Source organism: Balaenoptera physalus, assembly GCF_965194825.1.
Source record: "Balaenoptera physalus genome assembly, chromosome: 9".
Taxonomy (NCBI): Eukaryota; Metazoa; Chordata; class Mammalia; order Artiodactyla; family Balaenopteridae; genus Balaenoptera; species Balaenoptera physalus.
The window spans coordinates 37,135,141-37,156,377 of NC_138888.1; the positions used below are offsets into that span (position 1 = coordinate 37,135,141).

At 40.9% G+C, this 21,237-nt stretch overlaps 1 protein-coding gene across 7 annotated transcripts in view; it reads right to left on the reverse strand.

Annotated features, from left to right (window-relative positions):
• The window catches only part of TPD52L1 (TPD52 like 1), a 97,235-nt gene that overhangs the window by 5,299 nt on the left and 70,699 nt on the right, over positions 1 to 21,237 (reverse strand). For 3 of the 7 annotated variants that reach the window (XM_082474938.1, XM_082474944.1, XM_082474941.1), the window contains exons 4-7: positions 8,496 to 8,597; positions 4,787 to 4,801; positions 3,142 to 3,180; positions 9 to 69 (exon numbers count right to left, since the gene is read on the reverse strand). In XM_082474938.1, the coding sequence (XP_082331064.1) occupies positions 9 to 69; positions 3,142 to 3,180; positions 4,787 to 4,801; positions 8,496 to 8,597 (217 nt within the window). The remainder of the gene's footprint in view (positions 1 to 8; positions 70 to 3,141; positions 3,181 to 4,786; positions 4,802 to 8,495; positions 8,598 to 21,237) is intronic. The other 4 variants (XM_082474939.1, XM_082474942.1, XM_082474940.1 and 1 more) reach the window with 2 other exon arrangements.

Consider the following 21,237-nt stretch of genomic DNA (forward strand, 5'->3'; position numbering starts at 1 on the left):
ATCTGTACCTTAAGGCTTGTGACAGTTGTCTCAACCCTCTCCTCAAATGATTTGAAAGTAGGAGAATTCCTAAAATAACAAAAAAAGAGAGGTCAGCTCTGAAGACCTAGCTGTCTTAGCAATCGTGCTGTGCTGCCTAGTTTCTCCTCTTACTTGCAAACATCTCCTCTGCACCAGAGCTAGTTGCTGGTTTGCCACCTACACCAACCATGTTTTAAAATTTATTTCACTTCTGCTAGGTTAGATCCAGAAACCATAACCCGACATGGAATTTTTCTAAGTAAAATAGATAACTGTAGAATAAATAATATAGCATTTGGCAAGGATACAACTGTAATAATTCCATGGTGCACCGTAAATCATTTCCAACGAGTCAAAGGAGTGATAGCTTAATTTTTCATTTACTAATTAATTGTTTCTATCATAACACTCTTTTTCCCAGCTCAGTTATTTTATAACCAATAGAAAGTCTATCTGAAGAACGTCACATTGGAGTTTTCCCACTTGGAATTTTAAAAGCCATTTATCTTAGTGAATGTGAGACAAGACAGAAATAGCTAAAGGAAAAAAAAAGTTCAGATGTTTTCAAACTTTAAAGTTTTAAAACTAAGCATTTTATCAACATCCAGGAAGCAGTGTTTCTGAAAGTCAGTGCGTTCATTATTTTAGGTTGAAATATACTCACTACTTGTTTAATGCTTGATCAAAATGGTGCTATTAGCATGTGTTATATTTCCTCCCAAAGAAGATACACTTACTTGTTCTTACCAGACAGAACCTTTGCTGTCTATCGACAATTTATTTGTGACTCATTCATTGTGTTAAATAATCTACATACCATCTTGTAACTTTAAGATTTAGATCTTTCATTTGGTGCTTTTTGGTTTCCTATACTGGATTTGGCCACATGACATTATGACTTAATGACATCATTACCATTAAAAATGATATCACCAAGTCCAACTAAGGAAACAGGAACTGAATTAAAAATGTGTCTTAAATCTTGTGTTCATGTTGGCTTTCAGCAACAACTGCCATCATTTTCAGGTCAAAAAATTCAACTGAATGTTACTATACTTGATAAGCCACTTGCTATTCTCTCTTGAGTGCAGAAGAAATAAAATAAGAGGAATGGCCTAAAGAAACTTCATAAGGGCGAATGGTTATAAAAGACGGGCTTCATTGTATGGTGTGGGCTGTAGCATGGCTCTAATACTATCAAGAGGAAACTAATGTAGAGGATATGTTTTTGAATGAATTTGGCTTCATCAGGGATTGTCTCCCAAGACTCTGATGCTCTGGATGGTCACAAATGCATTTGCATCCAGGCTGTATGAAGTAACAGTGGTGAGTTCAGAGGGCCCAAGCATGGCGTCACACCTTGTATATGACTCAAGCATGAGTTGAATTCCTGTGAGTAACCCTCCACCGTACCCGTCTCATGATGAAATATTAGTGAAATTACATAAGAATGATTCAAAAGTGTACGCTTATTAGCACTTTACTTCCACTGCATGTTTTATTTGGCCAAGCTGGTCACATGACTAACTACTTGTCATCCATCAGTTGCACAGGACCACAGTGGGCAGACAGTTCAGCCTAATGGTTCACGGTTTATGTTAGTTGAGGAAAATCTTTTTTTTTTTTTTTTAAGTTAATTTCAGGCAAGCTCAAGAGGAATACATTTGACCCATAAGTCACTATAAGTCACTAGATGGATTCCTGGTTCACAGAGGAAAATCATATTAATTTTTTTTCAAGGCTTTTTTGGACACCCAGACTTAAAATTTAACAAGTAAAGAAGCTCAGAGCTGCAGGCTGCACTGCTCAATTCTGGTGTTCTTATTCTAGGGGGAGCAAGTCATTCAAATATGGACTAAGCCATCTTGAATCTATGATCTCTACTTACCACCAAATTAGGGAAATCAAATGCTGTGGTTAAACTTCCAAAGTAACCACATAACCCCAGTGTAGAAGAGACATCATCAGATATAATAAAACAGACATTCCCCTAATCAAATTACACTAGAGTGCATGCTGGGGAATAGGGAGAAACTATTTATTCAGATTTAATCATGTCATATACAACTACAAACTTGTAACACTGCAAATAACCCTGGAAAAAATTTGGCTTCAGTGGGCTCAAACTATTTAGAGTAACTGAACTCCCTCTAGAATGTATTCACACCACAATATATAATATAAAGCAGGAAGAAGAGGCACAGTTCTGACTGAAGTGAGGAAGGGTCCCAGAGACTAGATCCGCTCCCACTGAGCCCCAACCAGGGCAGCCCAAGGAAGCACTAGGGCTCCTGGAAGCACCAAGGGAAGAGCAGTAAATCTGGTTCTAGCCTCTTATTTTTAAACATGATGAAACTGCTATCACTTAGCTGACCTTCCCAAGGCGGCCAAGTTCACCCCTAGCAGAACTGGACTACAGCCAACACCTTCTGATTCCCAATCTAACATTCATTCCTCTATACTCATTACTATTATTTTGATTTTATCTGATTGTATCACTAAGTCACGCCAACTGGAAGCGAGAGGAACATCTTTCTCAGGAGTTTTCATCTCACAAGTAATTTTAATGACATTTTTATTGTTCAACAGACTCTGCCTTAATACATCCCTTAAAAAATCCTAATGATATCCTTTCTAGAACTGTAGCCCTCTTTGGCTCCTACCTTTTCATTTAAACTTTCTGCCAGCCTTGCATTTAATTCTGTGGGAATAAAAGCATTTCCACCTTTGCAAGTGTGCTTGGAATGTTCCAGGCCCTGTACTGCGTGCTTTACACAGGTTATACATCTCACAACAGCCATGTGAGGTAGGTCTTATTTATTCCAGTATACCAGTAAGAGAATAGAGAGAGAGATAGGTAAATAACTTGTCTCAGGTCACACAAATCAAGAGTGGCTGGATTTAAACCAGTGGGTCTGGTCAATAGCCCAAGCCCATTACACCTACAATACTTCTACAGGATTGTCAGCCTGTTTTCCTGAGGGCCCTCAGAAAAGAGCATAAGATAGGTCATGGCATTTCCCTTTATACAAAGAAGGAAAAAACCCACGAAATATCAATAAAATAACACTTCATACACATTCTGCATTGATATTATGTAAAATAATTTACACAGATTACCTCATAGCAGGCATACTTATGGAATGGCGAATGGAGTAGCTTCAGGGCAAAAGCAGATTAAAGGGAAAAAAAAAAAAGAAAGAAAAAAGAAGATAGCACAATATAAGTACATGAGAAACTCCCTATTCACGGTTTCAAAACAGCAATTTCAACTATTTGAAGTGCTCCCTGCACACCCCACCAAGATGAGATTTGTTTTTTGTTGGGTAGGATGGGCCACAGTCACTTCCAAAGGGATAAGGAGACCAGGTGGCCCATGGCTGCATATTATTTCACTTCCTGTAGGTTCCCTGTAGGGAGGACAGGAGACTGTCTGGTTTGCCCCAGGTCAGCCCAACAGCCGGTGGACATGCTCTCCTGGCCCAGCTCCCTTCTCCTGTTCAGGAGGACGGTAAGGGGCAAGGGGCAGTGCCCAGCACACAGAGCCAGGCAGCTAAAAGCTAATCATTCCATTGTAGAGAAGCACTCCAGAGGACTGTATGTAGTTAACATGAGTCAACCAAGGAAACACATGCCAGGTAAACGCAATTCACACAGTCCAACATGGTGGCAGGGCTTCTGCATCCATCCCAGGACATCTGGTACAAAGATCAACTTTTCTAAGAACTCTTAAGATCATCAGCCTTCTCACCCCGTTGATCCTACAGCGGCTAACTCGTCTTCCCTCTGATCGACTGCCTGTTATTTCTATGTGAGTTCCACTCGGAAATCAGGCTGCAGGAAGGGAGGAAGCAAAATGGGGTCCATGTTCCTAGGCTAGCATGCCCTCGCCCAATTTCCACCACAGTCCCGGCCTTCTCTTCTCCCAGGAAGCTAACAGGTAGGGGATCAGACTCATCACCTTCCCCAACAATATCCACTGAGGTCATCAGTAGGGGCGGCACTTTACTAGAACTCAGAAAGAAAAGGACAAAGAAGTGCAGGGGAACCTTACGGTCTTACCCTAGACACTCCATTTAGAAATCATAGGCAAATATTTCCTCATAAGTTACATTTAAAAAAGAATTACTAAAAGAACTTCATCAGCATTATAAATTATTCATCTCTTTAAATACAGGTAGTTTTCTTAAGAAAATAATTTTTTTTAAGGTATGTAATAAGATTCTACCAAAAAGGAGGCTTAATTCAGAGACCTGGGACTGACAGTTGCACACTTGCTAACATCTGAGCTCTTCCGGTGGCCTTTCTCCTCTTCAACTTCAGAAGGTACAGAAAGTTGAAGGTAAATCCTCTGCCTAAGTAACAGTTACTAGGAATTCAGAAAAACACGACAATCTAGAGGAAAAAACTCTTGTTTCTCGACTTCACTCTCTGAAAGTTTCGTAAACATACGCAACTCGCAATTGCCACTTTCCTCTTCTTCTCTGCATTCTAAGGACCTCTGCCAGGGTAAGAAGGCATGATGCAGAAAGAGATTCCTGAGGGATGGCTCAGCAAGTGAAAGTCGTGTAAATGATTCAGAAGTGAGATACGCAGGGGCTGAAATAGATTCAAATGCATTAGGTGCCCTATACTCTGTAACTCTCCCTGGTGGTGAACACTCAGGAACAGAGACGTGGTCTTTGGCTGAAGTGCACCCACAGTGGGGCTCTGGGGAGGAAGGGAGCTGCTTGGGAGCCGGCAGGGCCCTGGGGGCAGCGCTTACCCGATGGAGTGAGACCTGCAGCCGGAGCAGCACAGGAGAGAAGAACAGGAGCAGGGTTAGTACATCAGGACGCAAGGAAGCGGCCTCGCTGCCCGCTGTCCCCTCTTTCAAGAGCCCCAAGGAAAAGATGAGGGGCCCCCATTTGTTACTCTTCTTGAGTACACTGACTTTTTAATGTCTTCACAATTACTTTACCAACCTATGGTACGTGTGCTTCTCACGGATATATAGAGGTGGCTGGATGCTCTAATAAAGTTACATGCCTCCTCCAAAGATTTCCTCTCCACTAGATCACACGCAGTTTGAACAAATTCACCAAGAAGTCCCAAGAAGATGGCAACATTATTAATATAAAAGTGATTCTAATAGCTTGAGTTTCTTCAGAGTGCTTTCATAAATTTGACCTTATTTTAACTTCAGAGAAAACAGTCTAGTTAGGTAGCTATTAACCACGTTACCTGACAGGTGGAGAAGGAGGCAGAGCAATTCCGTGACCAGGCTAAGGGGCCTTCACTTAGTGGCAATCAGGAGAAAACGAGAACCTTAGCTCAGGAAATATTATTTATTTTTATAAAACGTCTAAATTAAATCCTAACATAGCGCTTTTCATCCAGTTATTAAAAGGCCCAAATTCTAGGTTTTCAAAACCTGTAAGCATTAACTTTTAATTATTTTAAAGAAAAACTGAGAGGGGATTCCCCGGAGGTCCAGTGGTTAGGACTCTGAGCTCTCACTGCCAAGGGCCCGAGTTCGATCCCTGTTTGGGGAACTAGGATCCCATAAGCCTAGCGGTGCAGCCAACAACAACAAAAAAAACCAAAAAAAAAAAAAAAACCCCCACAAAACTGAGAGGTACTGTTTTTCTTCTCAGGTATCTGAATTTTTCTGGCAATCTTTTTGAAGAAGTTCAGAAATTTGTTCCCAGAATTCACAAAAGAATTTTATGGTATAGCTAACAAAATATAAAATAATATGATACTTTCAAACTGAAAAGGGGTTCAAAGTAAAATGCCTGTGATAAAATTTTAAAATTTCCCCACTATCATTTTATAAATTGGCAAATTAATGTGAACGAAAAATTTAAAACTTACTAATACTAATTGTTCTCTTTTGAGAATCGTTATTATATTAAACTTAAGTACTTTTCAAATATGACTTTTACATATATTACTTATTCTAGTATAAAAGTAACAATTCTTTATAAAACTTTTTGCTTTCACAGGAAGTTATCCTCATTTACTTCAAATGTTAGATATCATAGTTTGAGAAAAATATAGGCCTGAAAATATAGGTCTACAAAATATTACAGGCCCATATTTGAATGTGGACTACATTTCCCAATATTTTTAGCCACAGTTTTTAATGGAAGTTTTGTATCCTCTACACAGAGCAATAGTTAATGAAAAGTTTGGAACTCCTGGGAAACAGGTTATCCATTATGCTAAAACAAAGCCACATTGAAACAGGAGGAAAGGCAGTCAACACAACCTTGATATTATGCCCAGTTCATGTAGGAACATGAGTATGTCAACATGCTGCACGTGTGAAACACGGTCTTCGTTCTTTACAACTTATGAAACACACTGCACTCCTGTTCACTGACTCTCCCTAATTTCCGTCCTGTGGGGTCACCTTGTAACTGAGACAGTCACTTAGTAAAGGTAAAAACTGGCATTTATTGAGTGTTTAATACATAGCAGGCTCTCTTTTGCTACTTGTATATAAACTGAAGACGTTGTTACTCTTTTCCCCATTTATAACTGAGAACAGCCACAGATTCCTAGACGCCACCCAAGACCTACTGAGGTGCAATCTTGGAGAGAGAGGTGAAATCTGAGAATATGCATTTATCAAGCTTCAGAGGTGTCTGTAAGGTCTGCTACCGTTATAGAAACACTATTCTAGTTGGCAGTATTATGCCACTGAATCCCAGTGTTCAAGTGAAAGGTTTCAACTAAGTATGTGGAGAACAAACTTTATAAACATGACAAAATATATTTTCTTGGATATAACTGGTGATAAGGTCTTTCCTGTTTTAAGGAATTATTTAATTAGTTTAGATAAATGTTTTAATGCCATTGAAATGACTGCAAATTTTTATATAATAAAGTTAGGGTTAATTCATAATCCAGAATATTTACCGTTCATCACACACTGCCTCTGAAGAATTTTAACTGCTTTTTGTTATTGCTTTATTAGCAAAAATGAAGATAAAGCAATGTACTCAGATTCATGCACATGTACTTACTTAACTCTAGCCTCATGAATGCCAAGTTGTTAAGATGATGCATGAATATTGGGAACAATCCAGTAATTTTTGACGTCAAAAAATAACTTAAACACAAAGATATAAATATTTGCCTCTAGGTATCAAAGCTGCAGGGTAACAAAGAAAGCAATAGTTTAAGAATCCAGTAAAATAATACACACATATTTTTTAAAAAGAAGAAATATAAAATGTACTTGAGAAGTTTTTAAAAAGTAAATTTGATTTCTAGAGAGAAAAATGACATTGATTTATAAAGAAAAATCTCCTAAGCATATCAGCCAAATTCAAAATAAACTATGATAGGTACTTAAACAAGCAAAAAAATGAGAGTAACAACTCTATGTAAGATAGCTTCCTAGTACATAATATGAAAAATAAAAATGGTCAATACTACATTGTTTTTCTGGTGCCTGTAGTGAGGTCATTTGGTTCTCAGTTCAAAATCTTGATATTCACCCTAATTTTATACAACAAATACTGAAAATAACCAAAATGAGCAAAGGGACTGGTTTAAAAATTTTGCTACAGCTATGCACTGGAAGATAATACAGCCATTAAAAATGAAGATGTAAGGACTTCCCTGGTGGTGTTGTGGTTTGGAGTCCGCCTGCCAATGCAGGGGACATGGGTTCGATCCCTGCTCCAGGAGGATCCCACGTGCTGCGGAGCAACTGGGCCCATGAGCCACAACTACTGAGCCTTTGAGCCTCGAGCCCACGCTCTGCAGCAGGAGAGGCCACCGCAATGAGAAACCTGAGCACCGCAACGAGAAGTGGCCCCTGCTCTCCGCAACTAGAGAAGGCCTGCGCACAGTAACGAAGACCCAATGCAGACAAAAATAAATAAATAAATAATTTTTTTAAAAATGAAGATGTAATAGACATTTATTAACACAGTCACAATATATTGCTAAAGTAAAGAAAGAATACTACCAGGAGCACACACTATATGGTACATTTTTAGAATAAGAGAATAAATATCTATGCATTTAGCATAGAAAAAATACATGTACTAGTTGGAATATATACAAAAATGTAACCAAGAATAGTTTATCAGAGAATATTCCACTGAAGGCATATTTTAATTTATTGTTTAAATTACAGTGATTAAAATTCAGTGTGTGCTGCATTCTTTTGAAACCTCTCCTTATTACTGGTGATTAAAGGCACCCTCTGTCTTCTATTTCTACTCGGTCAGGTCCTAGTGGAAAAGGCATCTCTGGGACCAGGCCCACTAAGCTGACCTTCAGACAGAAAATGTCCCAATATAAAAATGTATCTCAGTCACCAATACTATCAGCCACATAAAATTTTAATCCAACTTAAAAAAAAAGAATGTGTTAGAAAGACCAGTTGAGATAGATATATATATCTCTAATGCTCCCCTTCTCTCGGAAAGCCAAAGGCTTAGCCCCATTCCCGTGGTTCTTTCCCACAGTACCTCATGTCTCCAAACTTCTTGCTGATGGCCGTCCCAACGTTGCTGAAAGCTGCAGTTGCCTTCTGCCCTGCGTGACTCAGAGTTTCATGTGTTTTCTTGTAGCTAGAAATAAAACAAAAAATAAAACAGAGAAGATAATAATGATATCATGATTTCCCATAAAACATTCATCGTACTTCTCTCTCCTGACTTTGAAAATTCCCTTTCCAAGACAGATTTAGGGAGATGATCCACAGAAGTAATTGTTTCTATTCATTGTTTGGGGAGGATGGGTTGGTGGCCGCTCATCAGAGGGAAACTCAGGCCATTAAATCTGAATTCAGGAAAAATATACATATATAAGTCCAGATCTGAATGCACAGATCTTTAATCACAAATAGTGGAACTGCTCTGAGAGTAGAGAGTTATTCTTAAAGAGATGTATTAACTCTAAGAAGTGATGACGAAAGCTCTAGCCATCGACGGTAACACAAATTAGAAAATGTATATTTCAAAGGGAAATTTAAGCTTTTACTGCTTATGTGGGTAAAAGTAACCATAAAATGGCAAAATAGAACTAGTTACTTAATTTTCGAATACTTAGAGCTGGGAATAAGAAGGGTGCATAATCTTAAGATAATATAGTTACTTTTTTCAAAACAGTTTTAGGAATATAGTACTGCAATGATCTGTTCACAAGCCTATGTCCCCACAAGGCTGACTCCCTGAGGGCAAGGAAGCCATTCATCTTTGTGTCCCCAGTATGTGGCAGAGGGATACAGGGGAAACTTAATAAATACTAGGGGAATGAATCAATGATCAAAGAGCTCCTCTGTGGCTGTGAACTGGGAGTCATGGCAGTAAGAACAATGCAGTGTGATGGATTATAGAGAGAGAATGGACGGACTTGACAGGAGGTTATAAGTGACAAATGGAACAAGACGAAAAAATTGGCTTAAGGTTTCGAGCATGGTGACAGGAAAGGCAGTGGTGTATCCACTGGGCTAGGAAATTTCTAAGCGTTAATTAATAAAGTAGAAAACAAAAGGCACCTAACCTGAGGGAATAAAAAGAAATCAGCCGAAAATTTCGTATACCATTTCACAGTATATGTAAGTCAAGTCATTATGCTATACAGCTTAAACTTATACAGTGCTGTATGTATTATATTTAATTTAATATATCTCAATAAAACTGAAACAAACCAAACCAAAAAATTTTCAACTGATTTTTAAAAAATAAACTAATTCTTTTTTTTTTAACATCTTTATTGGAGTATAATTGCTTTACAATGGTGTGTTAGTTTCTGCTTTATAACAAAGTGAATCAGCTCTACATATACATATATCCCCATATCTCCTCCCTCTTGTGTCTCCCTCCCACCCTCCCTATCCCACCCTTCTAGGTGGTCACAAAGCACCGAGCTGATCTCCCTGTGCTATGCGGCTGCTATGTGGCTGCTTCCCACTATAAACTAATTCTTATAATGCACATACCATCTTCTTCCAATATATGCTGCTCCCAGGTAAGTTCCCCCAAAGCTCCTTGCTTAGCCTAGAACACTTGCATGCATATGGTACATCTAAGAAGACTATGTCCTGTGAAATTCATTGTGTAGGAACTTCCGTCATCCCTCCCACCCTTCCACCTCCCACAAATCATCCGGCCCTAAATATACTAACAGACTCTACACAAATGCTTTAAAACACGCTCCTTGGTCTTCCTTGGGACTGAAATCACTTTATTAACATGGTATTCTATTATTCTTTTTTTGTTAGCAGGAAGGAATGAGTCTGATATTATCAGCACCATATGTTATTTATTTACACAATGCCTGTTTTTCAGGAAGTGTAAAAATCAAGTATTATCTAGATGATAAAACCAAACCAAATATTCATTTACTAAACAGACATTTTCTAGGGAATAGGGAAAGACCTACAGGAATAAGGGTCAAAGCAGAATTTGGTGAACGGGAGGTAATTTGTGTCTCTGGGGAGAGGTATGTGATTAGGGGAGGTGGACCCCAGACGGCTCTGGGTCAAGCAGCAAATGAGAAGTGGGAAGATGAAAGAAAGGAACAGCTTTTAGAATGTTTGCTTAATTTTGTTCGCTGCCAAGTTACAAAAATATCAGTTATTCAAATTACAACTTTCTTTTTACATTTTACTATAGGATGTTAAGTTTTAATTATGGCAGGAGAATATTTTTGATCATGTGAAATCATGGAATTGCAGGCAGATTACACATAAATAAAATATTAATCTCTAACTTCTTATTAGTGATAAGGCAGTTAATATAGCACTAAATGTGGACCAGAAATAAAAATCTCAATCATTATTACAAGAATTCAGGAGGTGTGATCTTGAAATGGCACATGCTGAGAATTCTTCAGAAGAAACATGCTACTAAACAGGTTCCCAAAGCAGTGTCCTGGCGCTTGGATTAACTAGGCATAGAGATAGCCTTTAAAACAAAGATTTAAAGGTAGTAGTTTTAGCCTTAAAAACAAAAGGATTTATTTACAAGTAAACAAAGAAAAATGTGGAATGCTATTCCAGTTATATTTTTAGGATGCTGACAAAGTTTTCACAAAGTAGTAACCCGGCCATGAAATCAGATCTATAGAGGGAACTCCCTGGCGGTCCAGTGGCTACGATTCTGTGCTTTCACTGCCGACGGCACGGGTTCGATCCCTGGTTGGGGAACTAAGATCCCACAAGCTGTACAGCATGGCCCAAAAAAACCCCAAAAATCAGATCTATGGAAAATGGCCTGTAAAACATGAAATCCATACATGATGGAAGTGAGGAAGACACTATATTATACACAGATGAAACATGGTCTTGCACTATGGGCTGGAATTTAGAATTAGGCTCAATTCTAATTAGCAAGGAAAACTTTTCCCTATGCAAAAGTTTCTCAGGCATATTGGTGAGGAAATAGAGTAATCCATTAAATAACCCAAAGAGAAGACTTTGTATCTTTTCCCTTCTACTCCTTTCACACTCCATAGCCAACCCATCAAGAGACCCTGCTAGTTCAACCTTCCAAATAGATCTAGAACCTGTCTACTGTCTCACCACCTCTACTGGTCTCTGCCTTAGTTCAATTCACCGTCATCACTCACCTGGGGTCTTGGCCAAGTGAGTGTCAGAGGAACAGAGTTGGGTTCTGGGGGGAAATGGGCACAGAAGAGGGAATCGAGGAAGGCCAAGAGAAGACAGTCAATCGGGTATCCACCCAGTACTGCCTCTGTAAGGCCTGAAAAGTGACTCAAGGGAAAAGTAAAAAATTACTCTGCCACACTGTGGTCTTTGCATGAGGTTGGGACTGGGTACCAGTTAGAGAATTCCTTCTTGTGTTGGTCCTGCATTTCGTTCAGGAATTTCTTGCAATTAAAGCAAATATTTAATTTACTTGTAAACTTTCCACGTAGTTGAACTTTTATATATTTGAGAATGCTTTGAATTTTGAGGTAAGAAGTGACTTTTGAACACTTTGTGTGTGTGTGTGTGAGACATTCTAAATTTAATGGCTTCATTTAAAAATAGCTAGTCAGGGAGAAGTACAGTTAGCCCGCCGCATCTGTGGGTTCTGCATCTGCGCATTCAACCAACCACAGATGGAAAATATTCAGGAAAAAAATTCCAGGAAGTTCTAAAAAGCAAAACTTGAATTTGCCATCTGTGGGTAACTATTTCCATAGCATTTACACTGTATTTAGATCTATTTACACTGCATTAGGTTTTATAAGTAATCTAGAGATGATTTCACGCGTATGGGAGGATGCGTATAGGTCATATGCAAATACTACACCGTTTTATATAAGGGACTTGAGCATCCATGGATTTTGGTATCTGCATGGGTCCTGGGACAAACCGCCCGCAGATACCTAGGGGTGACTCTACATGTAGTAAGCAATAAGTGTTAGCACATTATGTTTTAAACACGCTTCTGTATCAAAATGTGAGACAGGTGTTTACAGGCATCTGATTACTTTAGTGAGGTATTAGGGACATTTAAGTCCTCACCATGAAAAATGCATCTCTATATCTATGTGAAATTTCAAAGTTAAAATTCAACCATATGGATAGCTCAATGGAGTGTTAAAGATTTTAGGGACTGTTAACTCTTTATTTCTGGGAATTATAAAATGTTAAATCTGAAAGGCACTAGAGCCCGATCCCTTAAGACTACAGATGATGAAACTGAGGCCCAGAAGAGCTGAGTGACCCTTCAATGACAGAGGTAGGGTTAGAGTAGGCAGTGTGCCTGCCTTCCATCAGAGTGTCTTGTTGCCTAGGAGATGACAAGGGTGAATTAGATCAACTCCAGTGTTTGTGGAGAGAAATAATAATACTATATTTCAAGAAATTTTAAGATGCACATTTTCTACCCACACTTTTAGACCTCTTCCCCTAGGCAAACCACTACATTCCTTGAAAACAATTAGTAGTCCTTATATACATTACTTAGAGACCAATAATTGAGGACAAGAGATTTCTAGGGGTTAGGCAATGAGAGAGGGTTATACATGGGGAAGTGAGCTCCACGAACAAAATAACTAGGGACTCCATGAGAAATAGGTCAGCAGGCTCAGAGCATTTAAAAGCTCCAAGGAGTACCACACACATTACAGCCTAAGTGAAGGGTCCCTCTGGAGTTGTGCACTGCACAGACCCTGTACCTTATGGTGCATCCTAATTGGGCTTGATCTTAAAACTGAATAAGTAATATACATCCTCATCCAGAGGCTAGGAGCCTGTGTCTTGAAAAAACGCTCTTCTGTCAGGCCACAGATAACCCCCAAGGAAGTCAGTGTATTTGCATTTTACTCCCTTTATTGTGCCATGAAATCCTGCACATAGTTTGTACTACTAATACTGAAAACTGTTTTTTCAACTCTATCACATAAAATTATGTTCAATAGTATTCAAATAATGAAAAACAATTTAAATACTAACATTCTGATTCACTTGACAACCTTATAATTTAAATGGAAGTGGTATTTAGCATTTTACATTACTAGCATCTCTTATTTTAAGCTAAATATAAATTATACCATTGCTGAGTTCCATAATTGATAGAGTGGACAACTAACACATTTTTCTTAAATAAAAATCAAGTGTTAAGATATCCTCAGGGACTTCCCTGGTGGCGCAGCGGTTAAGAATCCGCCTGACAATGCAGGGGACACGGGCTCAAGCCCTGGTCTGGGAAGATCCCACATGCCGCGGAGCAACTAAGCCCGTGCACCACAACTACTGGGCCTGCGCCCTAGGGCCCGCAAGCCACAACTACTGAGCCTGTGTGCCACAACTACTGAAGCCCGTGCTCCTAGACCCCGTGCTCCGCAGCAAGAGAAGCCACCGCAATGAGAAGCCCGCGCACCGCAACGAAGAGTAGCCCCCGCTCGCCGCAACTATAGAAAGCCCGCGCGCAGCAACGAAGACCCAACGCAGCCATAAATAAATAAATAAATAAATAAATTTATTAAAAAGAAAAAAGATATCCTCAGGTTGCTGTCAATTGTGCACTGGGAGGCAAGAAAACTGGGAGTATTTGCTTCAAGAAGTCTGTGTTGGGTGCCTCTCCTCAGGGTTCCCATAATCCCCTCTGCACAGCTCTTTGCAAACATCCTCCCAATGTGCTGCAATTACGGTTTTTAAACCTCTCTCTGGGACTCGCCTGAACTTCCTGAGGGCAGAACCACGTCTTGTTCATCATCACTGTATCCCCAGTGCCTGAATCAACTAGAGCAAGAGTCACGTGAGTTTCCTCTGGACTCTGGAGGCTGGGATGCCCCAGCTTCAGCTACAGGTGCAGAGTCAGGACTTGGCAGTGCGAGGTTTCTAACTCTGGAGAAGAGCCACAGCGACCTTAAGGTGAGTGAGGGCAATTCTTCCTTGCGTGCTCTAAAGCAATCCAGCAAACAGTAGCTTTGGAGGAACCTGCACTTCCCAACAAGGCTCAAATATGGTCCAGTGTCGAACCTTTCTTTGGCAAAAGTTTAACTGTGATAAGCAAATGGCAGCTCACATTTATTAAGCACTTTGTATGCGTTAACTCACTGAAGATGCATTTTGTTTGCTTGTTTTGAGTACAAGTAATCTTCCTCTTTTCCAATGAAAGTCAACAGAAAAATAGGCTTTACTTTTCAGAGATTCAGTTTGGCTGGAATGGATAGCTTCCCCCCTCCCAGCTTTACTGAGGTATAACTGACAAAACAAAATTGTGAGATATTGGATTTGATATACATATACACTGTGAAAGGACTCTTTTCCATCTAGTAAATTAACATATCCATCACCTCACATACATATGTGTGTGTGTGTGTGTGTGTGTGTGTGTAGATGAGAACATTTAAGTTCTACTCTCTTAGCAAATTTCAATTATACAATACAGTGTTACCAACTATAGTCATGATATTGTACATTAGATCCTCAGACCTTATTCATCTTATAACTGAACGTATGTATTCTTACCAACCTCTCCCTATTTCACCCATACGCCCACCTCTAGCAACCACCCTTGAACTCTGTTTCCAAGAGTTTGACTTTCTTTTAGATTCCACATATAAGTGATACCATGCAGTATCTGCCCTTCTCTGACTTACTTCACTTAGCATAATGCTCTCAAGGTCCATCCATGTTGTCGCAAACAGCAGGATTTCCTTCTTTCTCATGGCTGAATAATATTCCATTGCATTCGTGTGTGTGTGTGTGTGTGTGTGTGTGTGTGTGTGTGTGTGCACATCTTTAAGGAATGGGTAGCATTTAACTGCTAGAACAGGTGAGCTGTTTGGCCAGCACACCGACAAGGGGCTCTTCAGTAGTGTGGGGTAAGGTTCTCTGCAAGCCAAATAAAAGGCATTCTGTTGACTTTTCATGCAGATTCCTCTTCATGTCTTAACAGATTTGAAAGTCAGTGTTAATAATCAAAAGGAGAAAGCGTGTCATCTTCTAACATGTTCTGACTTAAAGCATTTTTCTACATACGGATAGAAGAAAAAATTTTAAATTCAACAGTCTTTTTACAAAAAGATATCTTATAGTCCAAATCTGTTTTCTATTATGGAATTTAAAAGAGAGCATTACTTGAACAGTTGCATATGCAGCATTTCACCAAAGACACAAAAACTATTTAGGCTTCTTTTCTTCCAAAGCTTCCCTAAACACACTATCAAAACATAGATTTACCACTTGAATCTAGAAAAGTAGAACCTACTTCCTGCCTTGTGTGATAAGATGAAAGCCGAAAGGTAAGAAGAATGAACGACCACGTGAGAGATGCGCTACGTGGTCTTTTTAAATTAGGTCTTTAATCTTCACTGGCACTTCTGAACCCAATGGTGCCACAACTGGCTCCTCATAAAAAGAGATAATAATCTCTACTGACCATAATAAGCTGGAAGTCTTAGAAGCACAAAAGCAAAGAGTAAATAAATCATAAACTGAGCTTCAATTTTCAAGCACTGTGCATTTTTTTTTAAATGCTGAATGTTAGAGTTTTACTCCTCTGTATATAGGATGAAGTTATTAAGCTTTCCGAAAAGATGGAATGGTTTAAATTCCATTCCACAACCTTCTCCCCTTTGTAGACCTACCGTTTGTTCTATGATACAACTCAGTGTTTATTGGTGGGCAATTTCACTGGTTAGCTAAGGCTGAACACTCACTAAAATGAAGCATATCAGTTGTAATAGCCCACCACGACACCAAGTTTCCAAATTCCTTTTCCTTCTATTTCCAGAAGAGATTCAATTTCTCCTCCAGTGGTCTCCCCACCTCTTTACCCCAAAGCCTCCCACCTCCCCCATGCTTCCTTGAAGCCTAAAAACATTAAAAAGCTTCAGGATGAGGCTGGGGGGAATTTTTTGTGAGTGTTCTTAGATTCTCTGAAATCAAGGCAAATAAAAAACTATGACAAAAACAACAGCAACGACAAACCCAGGGACACAGATGACCTCTTGACCTACTACTGTATGGTTTTCTATCTATAAAGGAGATAATTTTAGTCTGTGGTGTAGTTATTCCTACGCATCTGGTCCTATTCCAATTTGAATCCTACCACAGACTAAAATATGCCAAGATCGTTCATTAACATGTCACAGATTTTCTTTTCATTATAAATCAAACTAAATAGGTCATGATTGCTTAATCAGTATGCAAAGTATTGCCTCTGGGATACCTGCAATACTCTGACAGCTGAAATTCTTTTTAGTGCTTTGAAATCTAATTCTCTCCAATCTAACCTTACCCTAGTTCATCATTCCCCCACATCAAAATTTCATTGTATGAGGTATAGATATTGTTCTAGAATGGGTACCATGGACGCTAATAGCAGGGATTTAAATATTCAGGGGAAAAATAGATTCTGCTTTTCTGTCCGCCCCCCTCCCCCCAACATATGATTAAGACTTTTCCCTTTCCCTCAGCAGCCAAGAAAAAATGGTGGGAGAAAGATGCTCTCCTGAAATTATGTTGCTGATAGACTCATGCCTCCCTCTTAAGAAAGAGATTTATTCTTCTTTACAAAGGAAAGTTCACATCATTCCTAAAGGTTAGTGAGTCCATGATCATCTGTATTCATTAACTCATCTCTGAGGAAATCTCATCTAGGTCTGCAGCTTTCAATGCATCAATATGTAGATGACCCTCAAATGTCCATTTCCATCCCTGACTTTTCCTCCGAGTTGCCCTCTCAATATATAAACTTGTTTATCTACTGGACATCTCAGACTGCACACAGCCAGAACAGAATTCTTGGGTGTCCCCACCAGACCTGTTTCCTAGAACAGCAAACAGGCCTACAGAGTGTCAGACACGGTTCTGCGCTCATTGAATCCTCACTACCTACGATCGGTACTAATACGACCTCATGTCATGGAGGCAGGGGACCCAGATGTCAAACCAGGCAATTGGTTGGAGTCCACAGCCCACCAGCTTAACTACAGTGCTAAACCCCCACTGCTGTAACCAGTCTCAGTATTCACCCAAGCCCACCAGCTTAACTACAGTGCTAAACCCCCACTGCTGTAACCAGTCTCAGTATTCACCCAGGAGCCCAAGTCAGAGACCTCAGGTCACACTTGATCCCTCTATTTCCCTCACCGCCCACCCCACCTCCAAACCACTGGGAAGTCCCATTGGGTCGACCTCCAGATCCTGTCCCCTCTCTGCTCATGACTCTCCATCACGACAACCCGGGCCACTGCAACAGTCTTATAAATGATTTTCTGGTTTCCATTCCTGCCTCTTCACAATCTGTATTACACAAACTAACCAGAATGTTCTTTTCAAAAGGTGAATTAGAACAAGTCACTTCCTGCTGCAAATTCTCCAACGGCATCCAAAGCTCTTGGAATAAAATCCTCACTCCTCCCCTTGGCCTGGGAGGCCCCAGAGGCTCTGACCTCAAGCTCCTCTCACTACACTCCAGACACAGCCCTTTCCTCTGCTTCCTGAAACCTGTAAAGCCAGGTCTTGCCTCAGTGTCCTTGTGGCAATTTTTTCCTCAGCCTGAAAGCTCTTCCCCAGATCCTCACAAGATCATATCTTTCTGTCATTCAGGTCTCAGCTCAAAGAAACCTCCCAGGACAGGATTCCCCCATCAGGGACCCATCAAAGCAGCTTCCACCCTCTCCCGCGAGTCACTCTCTAGTACCTCAACCTATGCGGTCTTCATCATAGCATCCCGACAGATCCTCATTTGTTTGCTGCTCGTTTCCTGCCCTTTTCCCTTTCAACACTCATAGAGATTAGGAACTTTGTCCATCTTGTTGAATCCTGCATCCTGAGGGCTTAGATTAGCCCCTGGGTAATAATGCCTAATAGCAGACACTCACTAACACACTTGTTGGGGAAACAAACTGTCAGGACCCCCCTAACAGCTTTCTATTGCCTGTGGATAAAGAATAACTCTGTTATAAACAGATGCCACAAGCCCCGGCCCCTTCTCCCCACCATCTCAACAAGACTAAGTAATTGGACGGATTTTCCTTAGGAGAAGGAGCCTTCTCTGCCAGCCTCAACCAGCTGTGCCTCCCCCAGGACGCTCCTCCTGCCCCCCGTGGCCCGATTAAACTCTAAATCATCCTTCAGAGTTCTGCTTAAACATCTTACTCAAAAAAGCTTCCCTGAGACACCAGGCAAGGTTCCATCCCCTGCTGTACATCCCCTACGATACCCTGAATTCGCCGTTACAACCCCGTCACACTTAGCTTTTAACCAGTTACTTGTAAAAACTTGTAAAATAAACAAAAACAAAACTCTGTTTTCCTGACCACGACTTTAAACTCGATAACCCCAGAGAATAAATCTGTTCTACTCATTCAGCAAAAAGCTTGATACTAAGCGTACTGCCTGACTATAAAACCAATTGGTTTTTTCAAACATGGGAAAACCAGAAACTATATATTCTCCAGTGCGCAAAGAGGCTACAAGCCTTCCTTGAACTTGCCTGCTCTAAGTCCATGTCTCAGGAAACCATGACCCATTCCCCTCACTCCCCCCGCTGCCTGCCCTGGCAGACCCAGAACAAACTGGCCACACCCTCTGCTCAGATATTCCCTGCTCCCTCCCTCCTCTCAGCAACAGAGGATCCAGAATTGCCCTCCCTCCATTGGGTTCTCTTATCCTTGCAGTGTGGTCAGGGAGCCCAAGCAGAAAGATCCTGCCTGGTTCTGACACCCCACAAGGAAGTTCAGATCAACTGACAAGAAACCCCAGACCTGGATTAAATACAGAGGCCACCAGACCCAGGGAATTAGAGATGGCTCGGCCTCACCCTATCAGGGCCATTGGTATAGGCCACCAAAGTGCAAAGACAAAAAGCAAAACTACTGACAGATAAGCTCATTTAATTTAGTGCCTAAAATCCAGCTATCCTGAATTTTCAGGAGATTGTTCATACGGTGTTGGCAATATATATATTTTAAATTGATAAACATCAGTGTGTAGTTTCTTATCTTCTTCCATAATCATCATGTTGGGGAAGGTTGGTTAACCTCTGGAGAGACACTGATGGGCTCCCTGGCTCCATCCTGCCCTGCTCTGGACTGTGTCCTGACCCTTTCTGGATGAGCCCATGGGGTGCACATGCACAGATGCAGATAGAATTGCTAGGCGCTTAGAGCTGCAGAGAATATTCCCCTTTACATGGACACTAAGGGAACCACAGTGTGGAGACGTCAGGCTCCTCTTAGATCTAACTCCTCATGCAAAGGGCATCTTCACTAAGGTCTTAGATCTTAGTTCTCAGTAACCAGCAGGCAAAGTTGGCCCCCAGCCAAACTGAAATAATTGCTGTCCATCATGGGTACCTTTTCTTACTACCAGGCCCCTCTATGCCTGGGAGAAAAGTACCAGCAAAGAGAAAAATTGTTTCCCACTTAGATACTAGCAAAGTAATATCTTTGCCTTCCAAGGAGGAATACTAGGGAAGAAAATGCATAACACAAAGACAAAAATTTCTTGATGGTGGAATCTGGGGTCAAGGGATAGGAAGCCTCTTTGGTTTCTCCATCGGCCCCCAGCTCCCAACACACAAAAGGAGGAACAATCGCATTATGATGCGGGCACCTTCTTCGCTTTGGCACAAGACCCCCTGGTAAGCAAAATATTTTAAATCATTAGAGACGTACCACAATAGTTAAATATTTCACGTAATTTAAAAAGTAACCCCATGAAAGCATGATTGTAGAATACCCAAACCTATTCTGTACCTTGCCTAATATCAGACAGGAAGATAATGGCAAAGCTGAAAACATTTCTGTTGGTCTAAGTAAGAAAAACTTGCTTCTCCTGTGTTTCTCCTTTACTCTCACATTACTATCAGACTCACAATACTTCTGATATCAGCTATGGGGGGGTTTCCACACACCAAGCAATTCTGTGACACCAGCTGGGCGTTCTACAATTTAACTCAGTTCTGACACTATCTACCTGGAGATCGAGTCAGACCCCACAGGTTAAGGGCTCAGTCCCACAAGACTGCTCCCCACTCACATCACTCCAGATGCCAATCGCAAGTCCAGATTATCACCAGTGCTCCTGACCAGTGGGCTATAAATCAGAGGTTCCCACAACCTCCTCCTTGAGTTCAATTAATTTGTTAGAGTGGCTCACAGAACTCAGGAAAACAGGTTTCTTACTAGGTTACCGATTTATTGTAAAAATGATATGATGAAAGATACAGATGTACAACCAGATGGAAGAGGCATGTGGGGATGGGTACCGAGCTTCCATTCTCTCTCCTGGTACGCCACCCTCCCGGCACCTCCATGTGTTCAGCAACCCTAAAGCTCTCCAAACCCCTTATTTTTGAGATTTCTATGGAGGCTTCATCATGTAGGCATGATAGAACATTTCCAGCTCCTTTTCCCTCTCTAGAGAACGGGGGTGTGGGACTGACAGTTCCAAGCTTCTAATCATGGCTTGGTCTTTCTGGTGACCAGCCCTCATCCAGGAGTCCACCAAGAGTCGCCTCATTAGAACCAAGGATACTGCTATCATCCAGGAAATTCCAAGGGATCTAGGAACTCTGTGTCAGGAACCAGGGTCAAAATGCAAATGTTAGGGGGCTTCCCTGGTGGCGCAGTGGTTGAGAATCTGCCTGCTAATGCAGGGGACACGGGTTCGAGCCCTGGTCTGGGAAGATCCCACATGCCGCGGAGCAACTGGGCCCGTGAGCCACAACTACTGAGCCTGCGCGTCTGGAGCTTGTGCTCTGCAACAAGAGAGGCCGCGATAGTGAGAGGCCC